This window comes from Canis lupus, chromosome 3, assembly GCF_011100685.1.
Source record: "Canis lupus familiaris isolate Mischka breed German Shepherd chromosome 3, alternate assembly UU_Cfam_GSD_1.0, whole genome shotgun sequence".
Taxonomy (NCBI): Eukaryota; Metazoa; Chordata; class Mammalia; order Carnivora; family Canidae; genus Canis; species Canis lupus.
This window is the reverse complement of record NC_049224.1, coordinates 15,287,502-15,305,143: the sequence shown is the minus strand read 5'-3', so window position 1 is coordinate 15,305,143 and position 17,642 is coordinate 15,287,502. Positions and strand designations below refer to the sequence as shown.

Here is a 17,642-nt window from a genome sequence, read left to right as displayed (position 1 = left end):
TGTTATATTTCACTTATTAATACTATGTGGTTGGGTTAGAGGTGAAGCATTAAAGCCTGGACTTTGCTGTGCATCTCTTTTTTTTTTTAATTGACATATAATTCAAATACAACAGCATATCAGTTTCAGGTACACAACATAATTATTTGGTATTTGTATATACTGTGAGATTATTACCACAAAAAGTCTAGTTAACATCCTTCACTATGCACAATTAAAAAGACTTTTTTCTTGTGATAAGAATTTTTAAGATTCACTCTCAGCATCTTTCAAATATGAAATACAATATATTTAAATATAGTTGTGCTGCATATTACAACTCTATGTCTTATTTTATAACTTAAATTGTATGCCTTTTGACTAATTTTACCCTCATGTAGTCCCATGTCTGCAATCACTAATCTGTCTTCTCTATCTAGGAGCTTGTGTTTTGTTTGTTTTAGAGTCCACAAAAAAAAAAAAAAAAAAAAAAAGAGATCATGCAGTATTTCTTTTTCTCTGAGAAAAGATCATCAGTTTTGTCACAAACGACAAGATTTCACTCGTTTTTATGGCTGAATACTATTCATGTTTGTGTGTGTGTGTGTGTGTGTGTACATTTTCTTTATCCATTAATCTATTAATCGTTCAATCCATTAATCTATCACTAGACACTTAAGATTGTTTCGATGTCTTGACTATTATAAATAATGCTGGAGTGAAAAAGGGCTTCTATGTTGTTGTAGTTAGTGCTTTAATTTTCTTCAAATGCCCAGAAGTGGCTTGCTAGATCTTATGGTATTTCTATTTTTAATCACTTGACAAACTTCCATACTGTTTTCCATAGTAGCTGCATTCCCATCAACAGTGGATAAGGATGCTCCACATCCTTACCAACACTAGTTATGTTTTGTCCTTTTTTTCTTGATAGTAAGCATTCTAGCAGGTATGACGTAATATCTCATTGTGATTTCAATTTGCATTTTCCTGATTACTTATGTTGAGCATCTTTTCATGTACCTCTTGGTGATCTGTATTTCTTTGGAAAACTATTCAGATTTTCTGTTCATCTCAATCAGAATTTTTTTGTTATTGAGTTGTATGAATTTTAAAATATTTTGGATATTAACTCCTCATCAGATATATAAGATGCAAATATTATCTCCCATTCAATAGTTTGCCTTTTCCTTTTGATGGTTTCCTTTGCTGTGTAGATTTTTAGTTTCATGTAGTCTTATTTATTTTTACTTTTGTTGCCTTTGCTTTTGGTGCCAAATTCAAAAAATTATTGCAAAGACATATCAAGGAACTGACCAGTTTTATTTTTCTATTAGAAGTTTTATGATTTGGAGGGTACCTGGGTAACTCCTTGTTTGACGTCCAACTTTTGATTTTGGCTCAGGTCATGATCTCAGGGTTGTGAGATTGAGCCCTCTGTTGGACTCTGCACTGGGCATGGAACCTGCTTAAAATTCTCTCTCCCTATGCCTCTGCCCCTCCTGCCAATAAGGAAGGAAGAAAGGAGAGGAGAGGAGAAGAAAAGAAAGAAGTTTTATGGTTTGGGTTGATTTTTGTTTATGGTATAAAATAAGGCTCCAGTTTTACTCTTGCATGTGACTGCCCACTTTTACCAACACTATTGAAGAGACTGTTCATTTTCCATTGTATGTTGTTGGCTTCTTTGTTATAAACTAATTAACCATATAAGTATGGGTTTATTTCTGGCCTCTAGTCTGTTCCATTGTTCTTTGTGCCTCTTCTAATACCAGTGCCATACTGTTTTGATAACTATAGTTTGTAATAGAAGTTGAAATCAGGAAATATAACTCCAGCTTTGTATTCTTTTTCAAGATTGCTTTTGATATTCAAAAAGTCTTTTATGGTTTTGTTCAAATTGTAGGATTGTTCATTCTATTTTTGCGAAAAATATCATTAGTACTTTTATAGGGATTACATTGATTCTATAGATTGGGGAATTATGGACATTTTAACAGTGTTAACTATTTTAATCCATTTGCATAAAATATATCTCCATTTGTGTCTTTTTCAATTTATTTTATTGATGGCTTATAGTTCTGAATGCACAGATCTTGTACTTTTGGGGATTAATTTATTTCTAGGTATTTTATTCTTTTTGAGGGCATTGTAAAGGGATTTCTTTATTTCTCTTATAGTTCATTATTAATGTATAGAAATGCAACACATTTTTGCTTATTGATTTTATATCATGCAGCTTTATTAATTTGTTGATGAGTTCAGAAACTTTCTTGGTATAGTCTTTAGGATTTCTTTATATAACATTACATCATCTGCAAATAGTGATAATTTTACTTCCTTTCTAATTTGGATGGCTTTTTTTCTTTCCTTGCCTAATTGCTGTGGTTAGGACTTCCAATACTATGTTGAATAAAAGTGGTGGGAGTATGCATCATTGTCTTGTTCCTGATTTCGAGTATGTAAGTGGTGGACTTGTCATATCTGGCCTTTGTTATGTTGAGGTACATTCCCACTGTACCCAGTTTTTATCACAAATGGATGGTGAATTCAGTCAAATGCTTTTTCTGTAACTATTGAGATGATCTTAATTTTTATCTTTCATTTTGTTAATGTGGTATATCATGTTGATTAATTTGCAGATGTCCAACCTTCCTTGTATCCCTGGAATAACTCAACCCTTGTTGAACTTAATTTGCTAATATCTTTTTTTTTAATTTGCTAATATCTTATTGAAGATTTTTGCTATTATACTCATAAGAGAATTTAGACTATAATATTTTTGTGGAATCCTTCTCAGTTTATGGTATCAGGGTAATGATGGCCTTGTAAAATGAGTTTGAAAGCGTTCCCTCTTCTTTTTTTGGAAGAGTTTGAGAAGGATTGGTATAAATTCTTCTTTGGATGTTTGATGTTATTTAGCAGTGAGTCTGTCTGGTCCTGGACTTTTGGTTATCAGAAAGTTTTTGATTACTGCATTCATCACCTTACCAGCAATTGGTCTTTTCACACTCTATTTCTTCATGAGTCAGTCTTAGTAGTTTTTTGTTGTTCTTGTTTTGTTTTTTGTTTTTAAGAAATTTATACATATTTTTCCTAGACTGCCAAATCTGTTGATGTGTAATTTTTCTTGGTAATCTCTTAAGGTCATTTGTATTTTTGTTTTATCTGTTATAAAGTCTCTTTAATTTGTAGTATATTTATTGAGACCTCTCTTTTTCTTAGGCTAAAGTTTCATTAATTTTCTTTATCCTTTCAAAGAATCAGATCTTAGTTTCATTCATCTTTTCCACTGACTTTTTAGTTTCTATTTTATTTTTTTCTGGTTTTTATTATTTCCTTCTTTCTACTAATTTTAGATTTTGTTTGTGTTTCGTTTTCTAGTTCCTTGATGTGTAAAGTTAGTGTGCTTATCTGAGATTTTTCTTGACCTTGAAATAGGCATTTATCACTATGAACTTCCCCTTAGAACTTCTTTTGCTAAATCCCATAAGTTTTGGTATCTTGAATTTTCATTTTCATTTGTCTCAATCTGGTTTTTTATTTGTCTTGATTTCTTTGATTCATTGGTTGTTCAGTAGCATGTTGTTTACCACATATTCGTAAATTTTCTAGTTTCTTCTTGTAATTGGTTTCTAGTCTTATACCATGTGATCAGAAAAGATGCTTGATGTGACTTCAGTATTATTTAATTTATTAAGACTTTTCTTATGACTTAATCTTTGATCTTTCCTGGAGAGTGTTCCATGTGCATTTGAGAAGATTGTGTACACTGTTGTTGGATGGAATTCGTATATATCCATTAAGTCCATCTGGTCTAATGTGATGTTCAAGGTTGATGTTTCTTTGTTGATTCATCTCTGGCTGATGGGAAGCTAGTCCCTCAAGCAGCAAGTTTTAAAGTTATCAAATATAAGCTCGAGTTGCTACCAGAGCCAGGGTATCTAGAAGAGTTTCTCTGGGTAGAAGTTTCAAAAATTAGGGCTCCAGATGAGTGTATAAGCTCCTTTCTGGGAGATACTGGCAAGCTATAGCAAGGCTGAGGAGAGTGTCTCCTGGCCTGTGCTACCTGTGAGCATCTCCATAGTTTAGATGTGCCAGACCAGAAGCCTGCCCTTCAGACTGAAACTCTAGGACAAGCAAAAGGCCTCTTTCACAGAAATTCTGGAAATATGTTTTAGGCTTCTGTCTCTGCTGTGCCCTTAGGCTGCTAGCTTGCCAAGAATTGTCTCTCTGATTGTTACAGTCCTACGAGACCCAAGGACATAAGCATCCTCTGGCCACCAGAGCCAGGCAGTCATGGGGCAGAAAAGACCAGAGCACTGGAAGTAAAATCACTTCATTAGATCAGTATTCCAGGAGATACTGGTGCTCTGGTGCATAGTAGATGGACAGTAAGAAGATAGTGTCCACCTTTCAAGGTCTCTGGAAAAGATTACAGATAGCCCTGAGATATATTTTGAATTAGAAGCCTGCCCCTCAGGTGATAAACTAATAAGCCTTTTTCATAAAAGAATGAGCTCCTGGCCCCTTTTCCCTTTTCTATGTTTTGGGAGTGGAAGCTGTTTAAGAACTCCTTCTCCATTGCTTGTTTTCCTATGGGAACCATGACCATCAGCCCCAAGCCCCACTGACTACCAGAGTCAGGTGATACAGAGGTGAATCCTGATGGCAGCCACAAAAACTGTGGTGCCAGACAGGGACATAAGCTTCTTTCTGGGAGATAACAGTGAGCTGGAGTTGAAGCAGAGAGCACAAAGATTTCATTTACTGTCCTCCATTCCCTGAGAGCTTCTCCATGGACCTTAGATGTGTGCCAAAGCAAAAGCCCGCCTCTTAGCCCCAAGCTCCAAACAAGCAGTTAGGCCGCCTCCTCAGAAAGGTTGGTATGTGTTGTTGGTGGAGGTGGGGAGATGGTTATCTGCTCTCTGTGTAGTGCCTTGGAGGTGGTAATCTGCCAAGAATGGTCTCTTCAATTGTCAGTCCCATAGGATCCAGGAACACAGCCTGGCCCCTGACTCCACCATCATGCAAAGAAAGAGCATCCCCTGGTTGGCATTCATAAAAAGTGGGGTACAAAACAGGTTTAACAGTTCCCCTCTGGGAGATAATGGCACTCTTGAATCCAGCAAAGGGAGAATGTGCAGATGGTACCCACTGGTGAGAGTAAGATTAAAGGCTTCTAAAGGTGGTGCCCACTGGAAAGAAAAAAAAAAAGATAATGCCTACAGGTTAGAGAGCAGCAAACTAGGGTGTAATGATGCTGCCCACTTTGGTGATGGGGAAAAGCCTAGGCTTTTGAAAAAAACTCAGGAGTGAAATTCATTATGGTGCTTTTAAATTAGCAAATGAGATTCATTCACATAAAGTTTGGGCATGATTAGCTGCTTCTGAGCCTGGATGTGAGGCAGGTAAGTGTGAGTGTATGAGTCCATTAAGACTCATCTCTCAGATCACTGTAGACAGGTATGTCTTGTGTGTGTGTATATATGTAGATAGATCTTATGTTACATGCTTTTTACACACACGATGCGTTGGGTTTCAAAGCTACATGTTTTGGGGGCATACTTCTTAGTTAGAAGGTCTTAAAAGTTGAAATGCCCCACTTGGCATTGAAACCATTCACTCTTTAGGGAAAGGCTGTGGGTTTTTATTCCCTCCTGATTGTGGATTGTCAAGTGAGGGATAGGTTTTTATGGTGAGCATGTGTTTCAATCTTTCCTACCTGCTTTGATGTGGTGGGTTTTTTTTTTTTTTTTTTTTTTTTCCAGTTGTCTTACGTATAGCTGTTGCTTCGCTAGTATTTTTTTTTTTTTTTTTTTGCTTCGCTAGTATTTAGGGTTTTTTTACAGAGGGAATTGTTCCACGTGTAGAGCTTTAGTTTCAGTGTGTCCATGAGAGGAAGTCAAGATCTTTCTATATTGCCATCTTGAACTAGAACCTCACTGTGCATCTTTATTTAAGATCTGGGTCAGTTTCTTCACATTTCCATAATTCCTTTTCTTATTATCTAAAACAGGGCTCTCAATACAAATCTCAATAGGGGCTTAGAAGGATTTAATTGGCTATGTTTTATAGAGTCTTTGGCATACAGCCTGGTTTACTGTAGCTGCTTGATAAAATGGCAATAAAAATTAAGTGCTGGCTCTTTATACTGAGTCCAGTGCTCCTTCCACTTCTCAATATAGTTATCCTCATAAAGGATATTTCAGCGCCTAAATCCCAATGTATGGTGGATAGACTCCAGAGTGGTTCCCATCAGCCTCACCTCCTTGCGTTCATACCATTCTGTGATCCCTTCTCCTGAGCACGGGCTAGATGAGTGATTTGCTTTTGACCATTAGAATTTCTTAAAGGGTGATGTAATGTGTATGGTGTGTGTGATTACCTTACATACAGTTGTAACATTGACCTTGCAAGTAAATTCTTTGTCCCTTACTGACTTTGAGGAAGCAAGAGGCCATTTTGGGAAGATGCACATGGCAAGTAACTGAGGTCATGAGTCTGATAGCCTGCAGGGTAATGAATGTTGTCTACAACCATGTGCACTTTGAAGTGAATCCTTCCCCAGTTGAGCCTCTGATGAGACTACAGCTCTGGCTGATATTTTCAATGTAGCTGTGTAATGTCCTAAACCATGCCCAAATACTTGACATACAGAGACTGTGAAATAATGTGTATTTTTTTAAGCTGCTAAATTCTGTCAGTAATTTTGTGCATAGGTAACTAGTACAGATCTTTAATTGTGCAAATAATTATATTTTGAAAGGAAAAGTGTTCTATAAAGTTCTGAATTATTTAAATTCTAGAGAAACCGAGTTTACGGCCTTATTGATGGTACTGTTGAAAACATTTCTCAAAGGTACAGCAGATAGTTTTTGTCATTGTGTGGAATAATAGCTGATGCTGAATATACTGGTCTCATAGTTGCCTATTAAAATTTAAGAGCTTTTAGGCATCTTGTTAAGAATATTTTGCAGTGGAATTTCTACATACAGAAGTTTGGGGGAGTGTGTGTGTGTATGTGTGTGTGTGTGGTAAAAAGCATGTAACATAAAATCTACATCTTAACCTTTTTTAAGTGTATAGTTAAGTATATTCACCATGTTGTAAAACAGAGATCCAGAACTTTTCTGTCTTGTAAAACTGAAACTCTGTACTTATTATACAACTCTTTTCCCTGGCCCCATTCTACTTTCTGTCTCTATGAATTTGACTAGTTTAGCTACCCCATGTCAGAGGAACCATACATGCTTTGTCGTTTTCTGATTGTCTTATTTCATTTAACATAATGTCCTCAAAGTTCATCCATGTTGTAGCACGTAACAAGATTTTTTTCCTGTTGAAGTCTGAATATAGTTTTTTAAAGATTTTATTTATTTATTCGTGAGAGATACAGAGAAGTAGAGACATAGGTAGAGGGAGAAGCATGCTCCCTACAGGGAGACTCATGTGGGACTCGATCTCAGGACCCCAGGATCATGACCTGAGCCACAGGCAGATGTCCAACTACTGAGCCACCCAAGTGCCTCTACTTTTAAAATATTTTTAATTATGAAATATTTCAAGCATAATGAAAAGTAAAAAAAAATTCTTAAAGATTTTTTATAATGAGAAATGCTAATTACAAACAGCCTGAAGCTCTGTGACTCAGAAATATATGAAATGGAATAATAGAATACTTTGAGTAAGCACATATTAGTAAATAAGTTATTTATTTTTCATATTTCTTGCTAGATAATTCTATAAAGAATATTTGGTAGAGATAACAAAAATGCAAAATATCTGAAATCTACATTATCATCTAAATTTTATTAAAAATTAGTTCATACTGTTTCACATAGTAACTGATAAACCAATAATAAAAGAGATACATCTTTACAATTACATAAAAATAGAGTTAAACAGAACACAGAAGGAAGATAATATTTTTGTAATAAGCATATTGGGACTTATAAAGTATTAGGCTTTATTCCTGTTGTTAACTTACACAAATGCAAAATAAACATGAGGAAGAATAATCATTTTGAAATACCATTCTTATTATACTTTAAGAAACATGTTAAGTATAAAGTCAAAATGATCTGATAAATCACTGTCTTATCATTTAATATATCCAGTTATAAATTTTATTCCACTTACAGCTGCAATAATTTCACTAAGGAAATATAGAAGAGAATTCATCTGGGAGCACCTGGGTGGCTCAGTTGGTTAAGTGACTGATTCTTGATTTTAGCTCAGGTCATGATCTCAGGGTCATGTGTGAGCCCCATATCAAGCTGTGTGCTGGGCCTAGAGCCTGCTTGAGATTCCTCTGCACCACCCTACCACTCACTCACTGTCTCTCTCTCTCAAAAAAAAAAAAAAAAAAAAGAAGAAAATTCATCCACAAGCTTTTCTGTTTTTCACTTTTCTTCCAGCTATTTCATTCTCCCCTTAGTATTCTAATTTCCTTTCAAATGGAGCCATAGAGATATTTTTTTCTAGAGGAAATAAGTCAGCCACTTTTCAGGATTACTATAAAAATGTTTACATTCAATTAAAAGTGTTAAAAAGATGATCTTTAGATCTACTGGAAGACAAAGAACCCAAATATGAAATCTCTTACTTTATAAGATCATTTAGTTTATTGGCTCAGTTTATTCTTATTTTGACTTTCTATTTTAATGTCCTATTCTAATAAAATATAGTATACAGTTTTATGCAGACCATCACAAAGCTGAAGTAAGAAAGTCATGTTGTCTTAAATTGATTATCATAGTAACTGTTTATAGGTAAGTTCATTTCTCATAAAAATTTACCATTTTAAAATGGTCTGTATAGAATTTTTATATAATTTATTTTAGGGAGAGAGCAAGTATGAGTGGGGTGAGGGGCAGAGGGCAAGGAGAGGAAGAAAATCTCAAGCAGACTCTGCACTAAGTGTGGAGCCAGAGGCAGGGCTCGATCTCACAACCCTGAGATCAAGACCTGAGCTGAAACCAAGAATCAGACACTTTAACCCACTGTGCCACTCAGGCACCCCAGTCTGTATAGAATTTTTAGAAATTATTTCAACCATGTCTCAAAACGCTTGGTTCATGATTATACTGACCAACAAAAATACATTTTTTAGAAATAAAATGTGTTACTTGGTAGGCAGCTAGCTACATGGCCATTTATATGTTTTTATGTAGGAAATAATGCAAGAGATTTTCTAAGGTGGCCTCCTCTGCACTCTAAGCTTTTACTTTTTGAAAAATGCATAAGTACTTTCCTTTGGAAATTATGTAGCCTACACATATTTTATAAAAATCACAGAATGTGGGAACATGGACAATCTGAGTATATCAGAAACATGATGTTCAATATCATATGGTCTAAAATAGATAAGGCTTCTCCCAGATATCACATAAGGTTGCTAAACAGTTGAATTGTCTTTGTTGTCTTCTTTCATTCAAACAATTGTGTTTATTAATTGCCCACTACATGAGTAACTCTGTAGCAGGTGTTTGGGGAGAGTATGGAATCCTTTAAAAAGGGAGACTTCATATTATAAGCCCTTTGAGGTCTTTATAATCTAATACCATGCACTAATAGTAAGGATATAGTAAATAATACTTGACATAGAGGGCACTAGAACACATTCCATTTCCTGTGCGTGTGTGTGTTGTGTGTGTGAATGTAATAGAAATAAGAGAAGTAACAGAAACTACAGGATTGTTGGAATGAGTTTTGAATGTTATTTTGGAAGAAAGATGCTTTCTGACTGGGAAAAATGGTAAGCATTTGGCTTGAACCAAGAGGATGACAAGCAGTTGCCTGAATAAGGAGACATTGGGTGTAGGATGTGAAAGCATATGACTGAAGGTTTGAATGTGATGTTTGAAAAACCACTATAGGGAGAGATAGAACTAAAGTTACTCTTCAGGAAAATGTTTTTGTGGTTATGATTAAGATAAACTGCATGAGGAAGAGGCTTTGGGAAAGGAGGTTGGTACATTTGTGGGTTTTAAAAGTGACTAACACCTGAACTTGGGCTACAGCTATAAAATTAAATTGAAATTTTCAAGATGACCCTCAAGGGGCTATGTTACTCCATTCAACTTAACATCCAAATGCTGTATTTAAAAATCCTTAGGGAAAAGATTTCCAAACATTTTGTCTGTTGTCATAGATACTTCAAGACTAAGAAGAAGAAAAAATAATTCAAAGGGAACACGAGATGGCAGCAGTTATATCATATAAAGAGAACAACTGAGGAAAGAAAAACATTTGAAATTATTTTTAAAGTAAAAAATATGTAGCACTTTATTCCTTATGTGGTGTATTCCTTTTCATTTCAGAGATTACTCAGTTATTGGTTTCATGCTTCACAGCACATCTGAGGTTCATTCCGACTGTAGTAAAAATCCTACTCTATTACATGTGATTATTTCCTAAAATAAAGCTGTTGCTGTTTTCTGCAGATTATGGTTCCTCTGTGTTATCTGAGGCAGAAGAGTTCTGGATGGTGCAAAATTGTTTTAAATGTTCCAGCATTGCTTTTTCTTCCTCTTCTAGTCTTTCATCCTTTCTCATTTCCCATCTAAAAGAAAAAAAATCACATCTTAGTATTTTTGCAACTTCCAAACTATAGTCAACACTCAGTTATTCAAGGCTTGAATATTTGTAGTCATTGGTTTACTGAGGCATCTGTTTCTCCTTGTTTATTCTTTTACTGACTCCCTCTCGGGCACCAAATTTCACTGGCACTGCTCCTGCAGAATGAGCCAGAAAAATGGGAAAGTGGAGTCAAACCAGTTCCACTCCAGAGTAAAGTTTTAAAGTATTGTTTTAAATGTGCTAATTTTAAAAACGTATATGCCTTACTAGGATGGATATACATGCATATAAATAAAACCTACAATTAGCAATTAGTAAGTATATATTTTGTATAGTATTCTTCCTCACTGATTAGCTTATCAGTGACTTTAAGTTGCAGAGAGATTTGCCAGGAAGACTAGAGCAGCAAGAAGAGTATCAAACTAAACTGAATATACCTTAAACGCAGGTCAGTCTATTCCTAGAAATAAAATCACATTTGAAGTAATCAAGTTAAAATGACCCAAGAAAAGTAGCAAATTGCTAGCAAAATTCCATAGGGAATTGGCTAAAAAAGAGAGATTAAATACCCTAATTTTGGGTGATAGGGAGATATTTAACAAAGTGTTAGAATATGGAAGTGTTTATGAATATAATCTTTAAAGAGCACAATAACCCAAGTATGGTTAACTCCTCCTTCTCTGTCCTCTCTCATATCTGCCACTTCCTCAGGCCTGGCCAAGGCACACTTGACCAAGCAATCAAACACTGAATCATCTACATATATTTTTTCTCTTCTTCACTCCTAATTCTACAACCCCAAAGACATTCACCATCATATACTGTTACTAAAGGATATTAAATGCAATGTTTCAATACTAAAAATATATATCCTAAAAGACCCTCAGTTATAAGGGGTTAAGATTTCTAACAACAAGCAAGGAGCTGTTCACTGAATGTTTCCAGAAGCCCACTATTTTATTACAGTCAGAACTCCTGGATAAGAGTCTATCGTACATGAAGAAAGTATATGGAGTTTGTAGTAGGATCTTTCTGGTTTTCTTCACTGAAAAGAAAGCAGAGAGAGGCATCGCATTTTACGTAGGAAACTACTATTAGGATCCTTGTTCCCACACACAGGTTTTCTTGGGAGTATTGATCTGCTATGCTCTGACCAGCCATGGCAGGTGGTTTATATAAAGAAAGAGGAAGGAAGAGTGGAGAATAAGAGGGTATTATCTGAGAGATTAGACTTCGGTTTAATTTACATTTCTTCATCATTGTCTGCCTAGGATTCTCATTTCCTAGCCCCAACCCTGGCTGAATCTAAAAACCGTTATTTATGGTTGTCTTAATTTCTCTATATGTTCTCATATGGTCAGAGTTAGGTCATTAGTCATATAGGTTTTAATAACAACTTTAAGGATAAAGAGATTTTTCATCACTACACTGCTCAGTCAGGTGATGAGCCCTTCTCCTTTGGAAAGTATTTTTAAATTTAAAATTTAGTCCATAAGGTTACCTTCTACTGTTTTCATGGAATTTTAAAGATTAAAAACTATCATTACCTATTTTATATAGGTGAACTTGGGCATCATTCATTTGCATCTTGATTGAATTCCTTCCAAGCAGGAAAATATTAATAACAGAAAATACTTATATAGTAATATGTCTTAGGCATTGTTTTAAAAAGTTGACGTATCACTCTTTAAACCTGTACTAGAAAATGTTGTTATTCCCATTCTACAGAGAAGTAAACTGAGGTACACAATGTTAAAATGTCACTAGTCCAAGTATCATTAAGAGTGACATCAGGGAGTCAGGCTCTATAGTATGTACTTCAAATGCAACAATCAATATGTTTAAAACCATTTACACATATCATTAATTAATGTTAAAAGTAGGTTGAATACTTTATTTCCAGAAAAATGTTGCCTAAATTGAACTATATATTTAAAAAAACTCTCTAAAATTAATATAGATACATGAAATACAAACATGAAAAATTAAGTTTACCTTTTTTATTCCATGGAAAGGTGCTAATATTGTACTAAGTAAATGAATTATTTTATGAATGTCAACAGAACAAAATATGTAATATGCATATAAATATTTTGATCATTGTCTCCTTGTGAAAATTGAAAGCACGATCTCTGCCTCATTTAAATATCTGTATAATTAATGTAATTTAAATGTATTGTATACATAATAGAATCCAAGATAAGGATTTTGAAGCTTCATGAGAATTGTAGAACCTCACACAGTATAATTGAGCTGTTAGTAATTAATGATATTAGGCAACCTAATTTATTTACCACAGCCTTCTTATAGTTGCTTTGTGCTTAATAAGAAGAAATCAACTCATATAAGAAATTTTGACAAAGGTATAAAAATAATATTAAAACTACATTTTCTCTAATAATTTTACATTATTGAATAAAACATTAGAGATTTGAAATGTATGTTTATTTACCTCAAGCACGTTTTATTTCAAATCTATGATTTTTTTGAAGATTGACATCATATTAATTTCAGGAGTACAGCATATTGGTTTCATATTTATATACATTACGAAATGACCACCAGGATGTCTATAGTTACCACCTACCACCATACAAGACTGTTATAATACTGTCAACTATATACCTTGTACTGTAAATTCATCTTGAATTTTTCCATGGCTTATTTTATAACTGGAAGATCATATCTTAATCTCTTTCAGTTATTTCATCAGTCCCTGCATCCGCCTCCCTTCTGGCAACCATGTTTGTTTTCTGTATCTATGAGTCTGTTTCAGTTTTGTTCATTTGTTTTTCTTTTTAAGTTCCACATGTAAGTGAAACCATATGATATTTGTCTTTCTCTGACTTATTTCATTTACCATAAAACCATCTAGGTAACATCCATGTTGTGGCAAATGGCAGGAATTCATTTTTTTTAACGGCTGAATAATGTTTCACTGTATGTATTACCACATCTTTATCCATTTGATCTATCTCTGGACACTTAGGTTGCTTCCATATCTTGGCTACTGTAAATAATGCTAGTGTTTTTGTTTTTTTCCAGATAATACCCAGAAGTGGAATTTATGGAACATATAGTTCTATTTCAAACTTTTTAAGAAACCTCCACCATACTGCTTATCACAGTGACTTCACAGTTTACATTTCCACCAACACTGCAAAAGGATTCTCTCTTCCACATTCTTGTCAACATTTGTTATTGCTGGTCTTTTTGATAATAGCCATTTTGACAGGTGTGAGATGACATCTCATTGTGCTTTTGATTGCATTTCCCTGATGATTAGTGATGTTGAGTATATTTCCATGTGCCTGTTGGTCATCTGTATATGTTTGGGAAAATGTGTATTCAATCCTCTACTCATTTCTTAATCAGAGTTTGCTTTTCTGTTACTGGGTTTTGAGGGTACTTTAATATATTGAATATCAATTCCTATTGGAGACATTGCTTTCAAGTATCTTCTCCCATTCAGTAGGTTGCCCCCTCTTGGTTTTAGTTTGATGTAGTGCCATTTTTCTTTTAAGGTTTTCTTTTTAAAATTAGGGTAATCTCTATAACCCCAAGATCAAGTCACATGCTCTTCAATCTGAGCCAGCTAGGTGCCCCAAGTAGTGCCATTTTGAAATTTTTGCTTTTGCTATCCTTGTCTGAGGAGACTGATCAAAAAAAATACTGCTAAGACACATATCAGGGAGCTTACTGCCTACATATTCTTCTGAGAGTTTTATGGTTTTATATCTTACACTTAAGTCTTTTATCCATTTTAGATTTATTTTTGTATATGGTGTTAGAAAGTGGTCCAATTTCATTGTTTTGCGTGTAGCTGTTCCTGGTTTCCAACACCATTATTGAAGAGATCTTCTTTTCCCCATTGTGTATTCTTGTTTCTTTGTCATAGAGTGACCATATAAGCATGGGTTAATTTCTGGGATGTCTGTTCTTTTGCATTGATTTGTCTCTCTCTCTTCCCAGTATCATATTGTTTTGATTACTAAACCTTTGTAGTCTAGTTTGAATTAAAGAGCATGGTACCTCCAGATATTCTCAAGATTGCTATGGCTACTTGGGGTCTTTTACGGTTACATATAAATATTAGGGATTATTTATTCTTATTTGAAAAAATGCCATTGGTATTTTAATAGGGATTGCACTGAATCTGTAGATTGCTTTAGGTAGTATGGACATTTTAACAATATCACTCATTCTAATCTGTGAACATGGTATATCTACTTGTTTATATTCTCTTCAGTTTCTTTCATCAATGTCAGAATACAGTATTTTCACTTCTTTGTTTAAATTTATTCCTAGGCATTTTACTCTTCTTGATGCAGTTGTAAATGGGATTGATTTCTTCTTTTTCTTACAGTTTATACTTACTATTTGGGCTTTAACAGAGAATGTTTGTCAAACACTGTTCTAGAGCAGTGATTCTACCGGGGTGGCACTGTCTCCCTATGGGGAAATGTGGAAAGCATTTTTGGTTGACATTGTCTAGAGAGTGCTTCCATGATCCAAGGAAGAGAGATGGTAAACATCTTTAATGTACGGCAATCCCAAACATTAAAGAGTTTGTCTTCCCAAAATGTCAATAACATTATTGCTCCAAAACATGCTCTAGAATCTCCAAAATACTGTTGGAACATCCCTATCTAATTTGTGGTTTTAATTGAAATGGTTTTAGTGTTTCACAGTTTATAATACTGTTTGCTAAAGAGTGGAAGTTTAGAAGCCAGGTGATGGATTTGAATCACTTACAAACCATGTGGCTTTGGGCAAGCCAGATAAACTGTGCCTCAGTTTCCTTATCAATAAAATGAGAATGATAACAGTGCATGCTTCAAAGAGTTGCAGTCAGGATAGTCAGGATGATGGGACTAAATATACCTAAATAGTATATGCTTCATAGCAAACACTCAATGAGTGATAACTATTCTTATTTTGGCATATGGATTAAAGTTGCATATAGCCAAAGTCCTAATTAGTGTGTCTTAAACAAATAGAGGGTATTTTCCTCACATCACAAGAAATCCAGAGGTAGGTGACTACCATTATGGGTTACATAGCTTGCTAACACCAGAGCTATGTCTCTGTGGTTCCTTTGTCCTTTACCTTATGGTTCCAAAATTGTTGCAGCTTCAATATCCTGTCCTTGTTTTGAGTCTGGGGGAGAAAGGAGGAAGGGACATGCCAGCATTTCCTGTCCCATTTTAGCAGGGAACTAAAATCTTTCCTAAATTCCTCTCAGTAGTACTGGATCCATACTGTGTAGGTCTGAATCCTGACTCTGCCTTTTCCTAGCTGTGTGGCATTAGGCAAATTTCTGAATCTCTCCATGCCTCAGTTTTCTATATGCAAAACAAGAGGATGCTAATGGTTTATATGTTAGTGTATTATTATAAATAGTGAGCTATGGATTCATAAAATGTTGGTTTTATGTTATGAGACTACTTCTTTCAAGTGCCTTCCCCAGAGCTCTTGCCTCAATGTTCCTCTTCAGCCCTGTGCCTTTACATTGTTTTATCAGATAAATAGGTAAAATGAAGTTAGTGTTACGATGGTTTTTACCCAGTGTTCAGTTACACATTTCTGTGATCATATTGTTCCTATCTTTCATGAGGGAGATGTTTCATGCTAGTTCTCTCTGCTCAGCCTACCTGATCATCGCTGTTTTTGTTTTCCTGTAAACCCTTTGTTGTGTTTTTCAAATACAGTCTATAATAATGGCATTCGATCATATTATTGGCATTTCTCCTGAAATGCCAACAAAATACTTGAAAATAAAAATGAAATCTGAAAAAGCCTCCTAACTTAATGTTATTATTAAACATTTATATAGTACTTTATATTTACAAAGTGCTTTACAATTATTTATTAATCGTACTGTTAAACAACATTAACCATCTGGACAAATTAATGACTTCAAATTGTCCTACCAGTTGGTAGCTCAGGAGTGAAAAATGAAGTCATATTGAATTTTTTCCTCATTGAACAAACTGTTTTGTCCTTCTATCTTCTGCACAACGTAGTGCAAATGTCTTCAAAGGGAGATATTTGAAATCAGAAGGAAAAGGATGTCTCTGTTCTTTTCTTCCAATTGTCCTATAAATATGTCCCCACCCCCACCCCCTGCCATTTATACTAGACCTTCTACACGGAAGAGAAGTCTTCTCCTCTCCCTTGGAAAGCCCCACATCTGCTCCCACATATTCAGCTGTTTTTTCCACATCTGTATTTCAGTACCTTTAAACTTTGTTTTTGTTTCAGGCTCTCTAAATTCAACCTTTTGATGGTCATTTTCACTCCTACTCCAATTATATTCAAAATTCAGATTTTTTTTAAATATAGTTTAAAAAATTATTAAAACTGACCATTACTGTCACACTCCAAAGCAGAGTCTGACTTCAAAAAGTACCGTGCACTTGCACTCCCATCCTGTCCACATAGTCACCATTAAAGGATAATTTATTCTGCAGTCACTTTCACATTCATCTCTTTGCCATCAGTCCACAGTTCAGGTGCTATGATAATGTGATTTATAATAAGAAATATGTATTTGGTCTCCATCCCAGTTTCTCATATAGAGCTCCTAAAACTTTTGGAATTTGCTGTGATGAGAACTATAAAAGTGCCTTTTGTTATGTTAATGAAGTGATTTTTGGAAAACATTTGTTTGAGGAATGGTTACTAGTGGAGCCAACCATGTGATTAGACAGTTGGAATATCCATTACTCCTCTAACCTCTAGAGAGGTAAGAGGGGTTAGTTCCAATGGCCAGTGGTTAGTCAGTCATGCCTATGTAATGAAACCTCCATAAAAACCCAAAAGGACAGGGTTCAGAGAATTTGGAATGGTGAACATATGGAAATTTGGGGCGAGTAACATGCTGGGAGAGAGTATGGCAGCTCTGTGCTCTTCCTCATGCCTTACCCCGTGCATCTCTTCCATGTGGTTGTTCCTGAGTTATATCCTTTTATAATAAAATGGTCCTCTAGTAAGTAAACTATTTCTCTGAGTTTTGTGGGCTGCTTTAGCAAATTCTGAAATCCAAAGAGGGGTTCAGTGGAACCTCCGTACTATAGTACTTT

At 34.9% G+C, this 17,642-nt stretch overlaps 1 protein-coding gene and 1 long non-coding RNA gene across 5 annotated transcripts in view; one reads left to right on the top strand and one right to left on the bottom strand.

The window, feature by feature from the left end:
• The window catches only part of LOC106558567, a 109,605-nt gene that overhangs the window by 21,203 nt on the left and 70,760 nt on the right, over positions 1-17,642 (top strand). The gene's annotated exons all lie outside the window — the stretch shown is intronic.
• Positions 8,903-17,642, bottom strand: part of KIAA0825 (uncharacterized protein KIAA0825 homolog) — a 382,383-nt gene continuing 373,643 nt past the window's right edge. For all 3 annotated transcript variants that reach the window (XM_038532321.1, XM_038532322.1, XM_038532324.1), the window contains one exon: positions 8,903-10,540. In XM_038532321.1, coding sequence (XP_038388249.1) covers positions 10,423-10,540 — 118 coding nt within the window. In that variant the 3' untranslated portion in view covers positions 8,903-10,422. The remainder of the gene's footprint in view (positions 10,541-17,642) is intronic.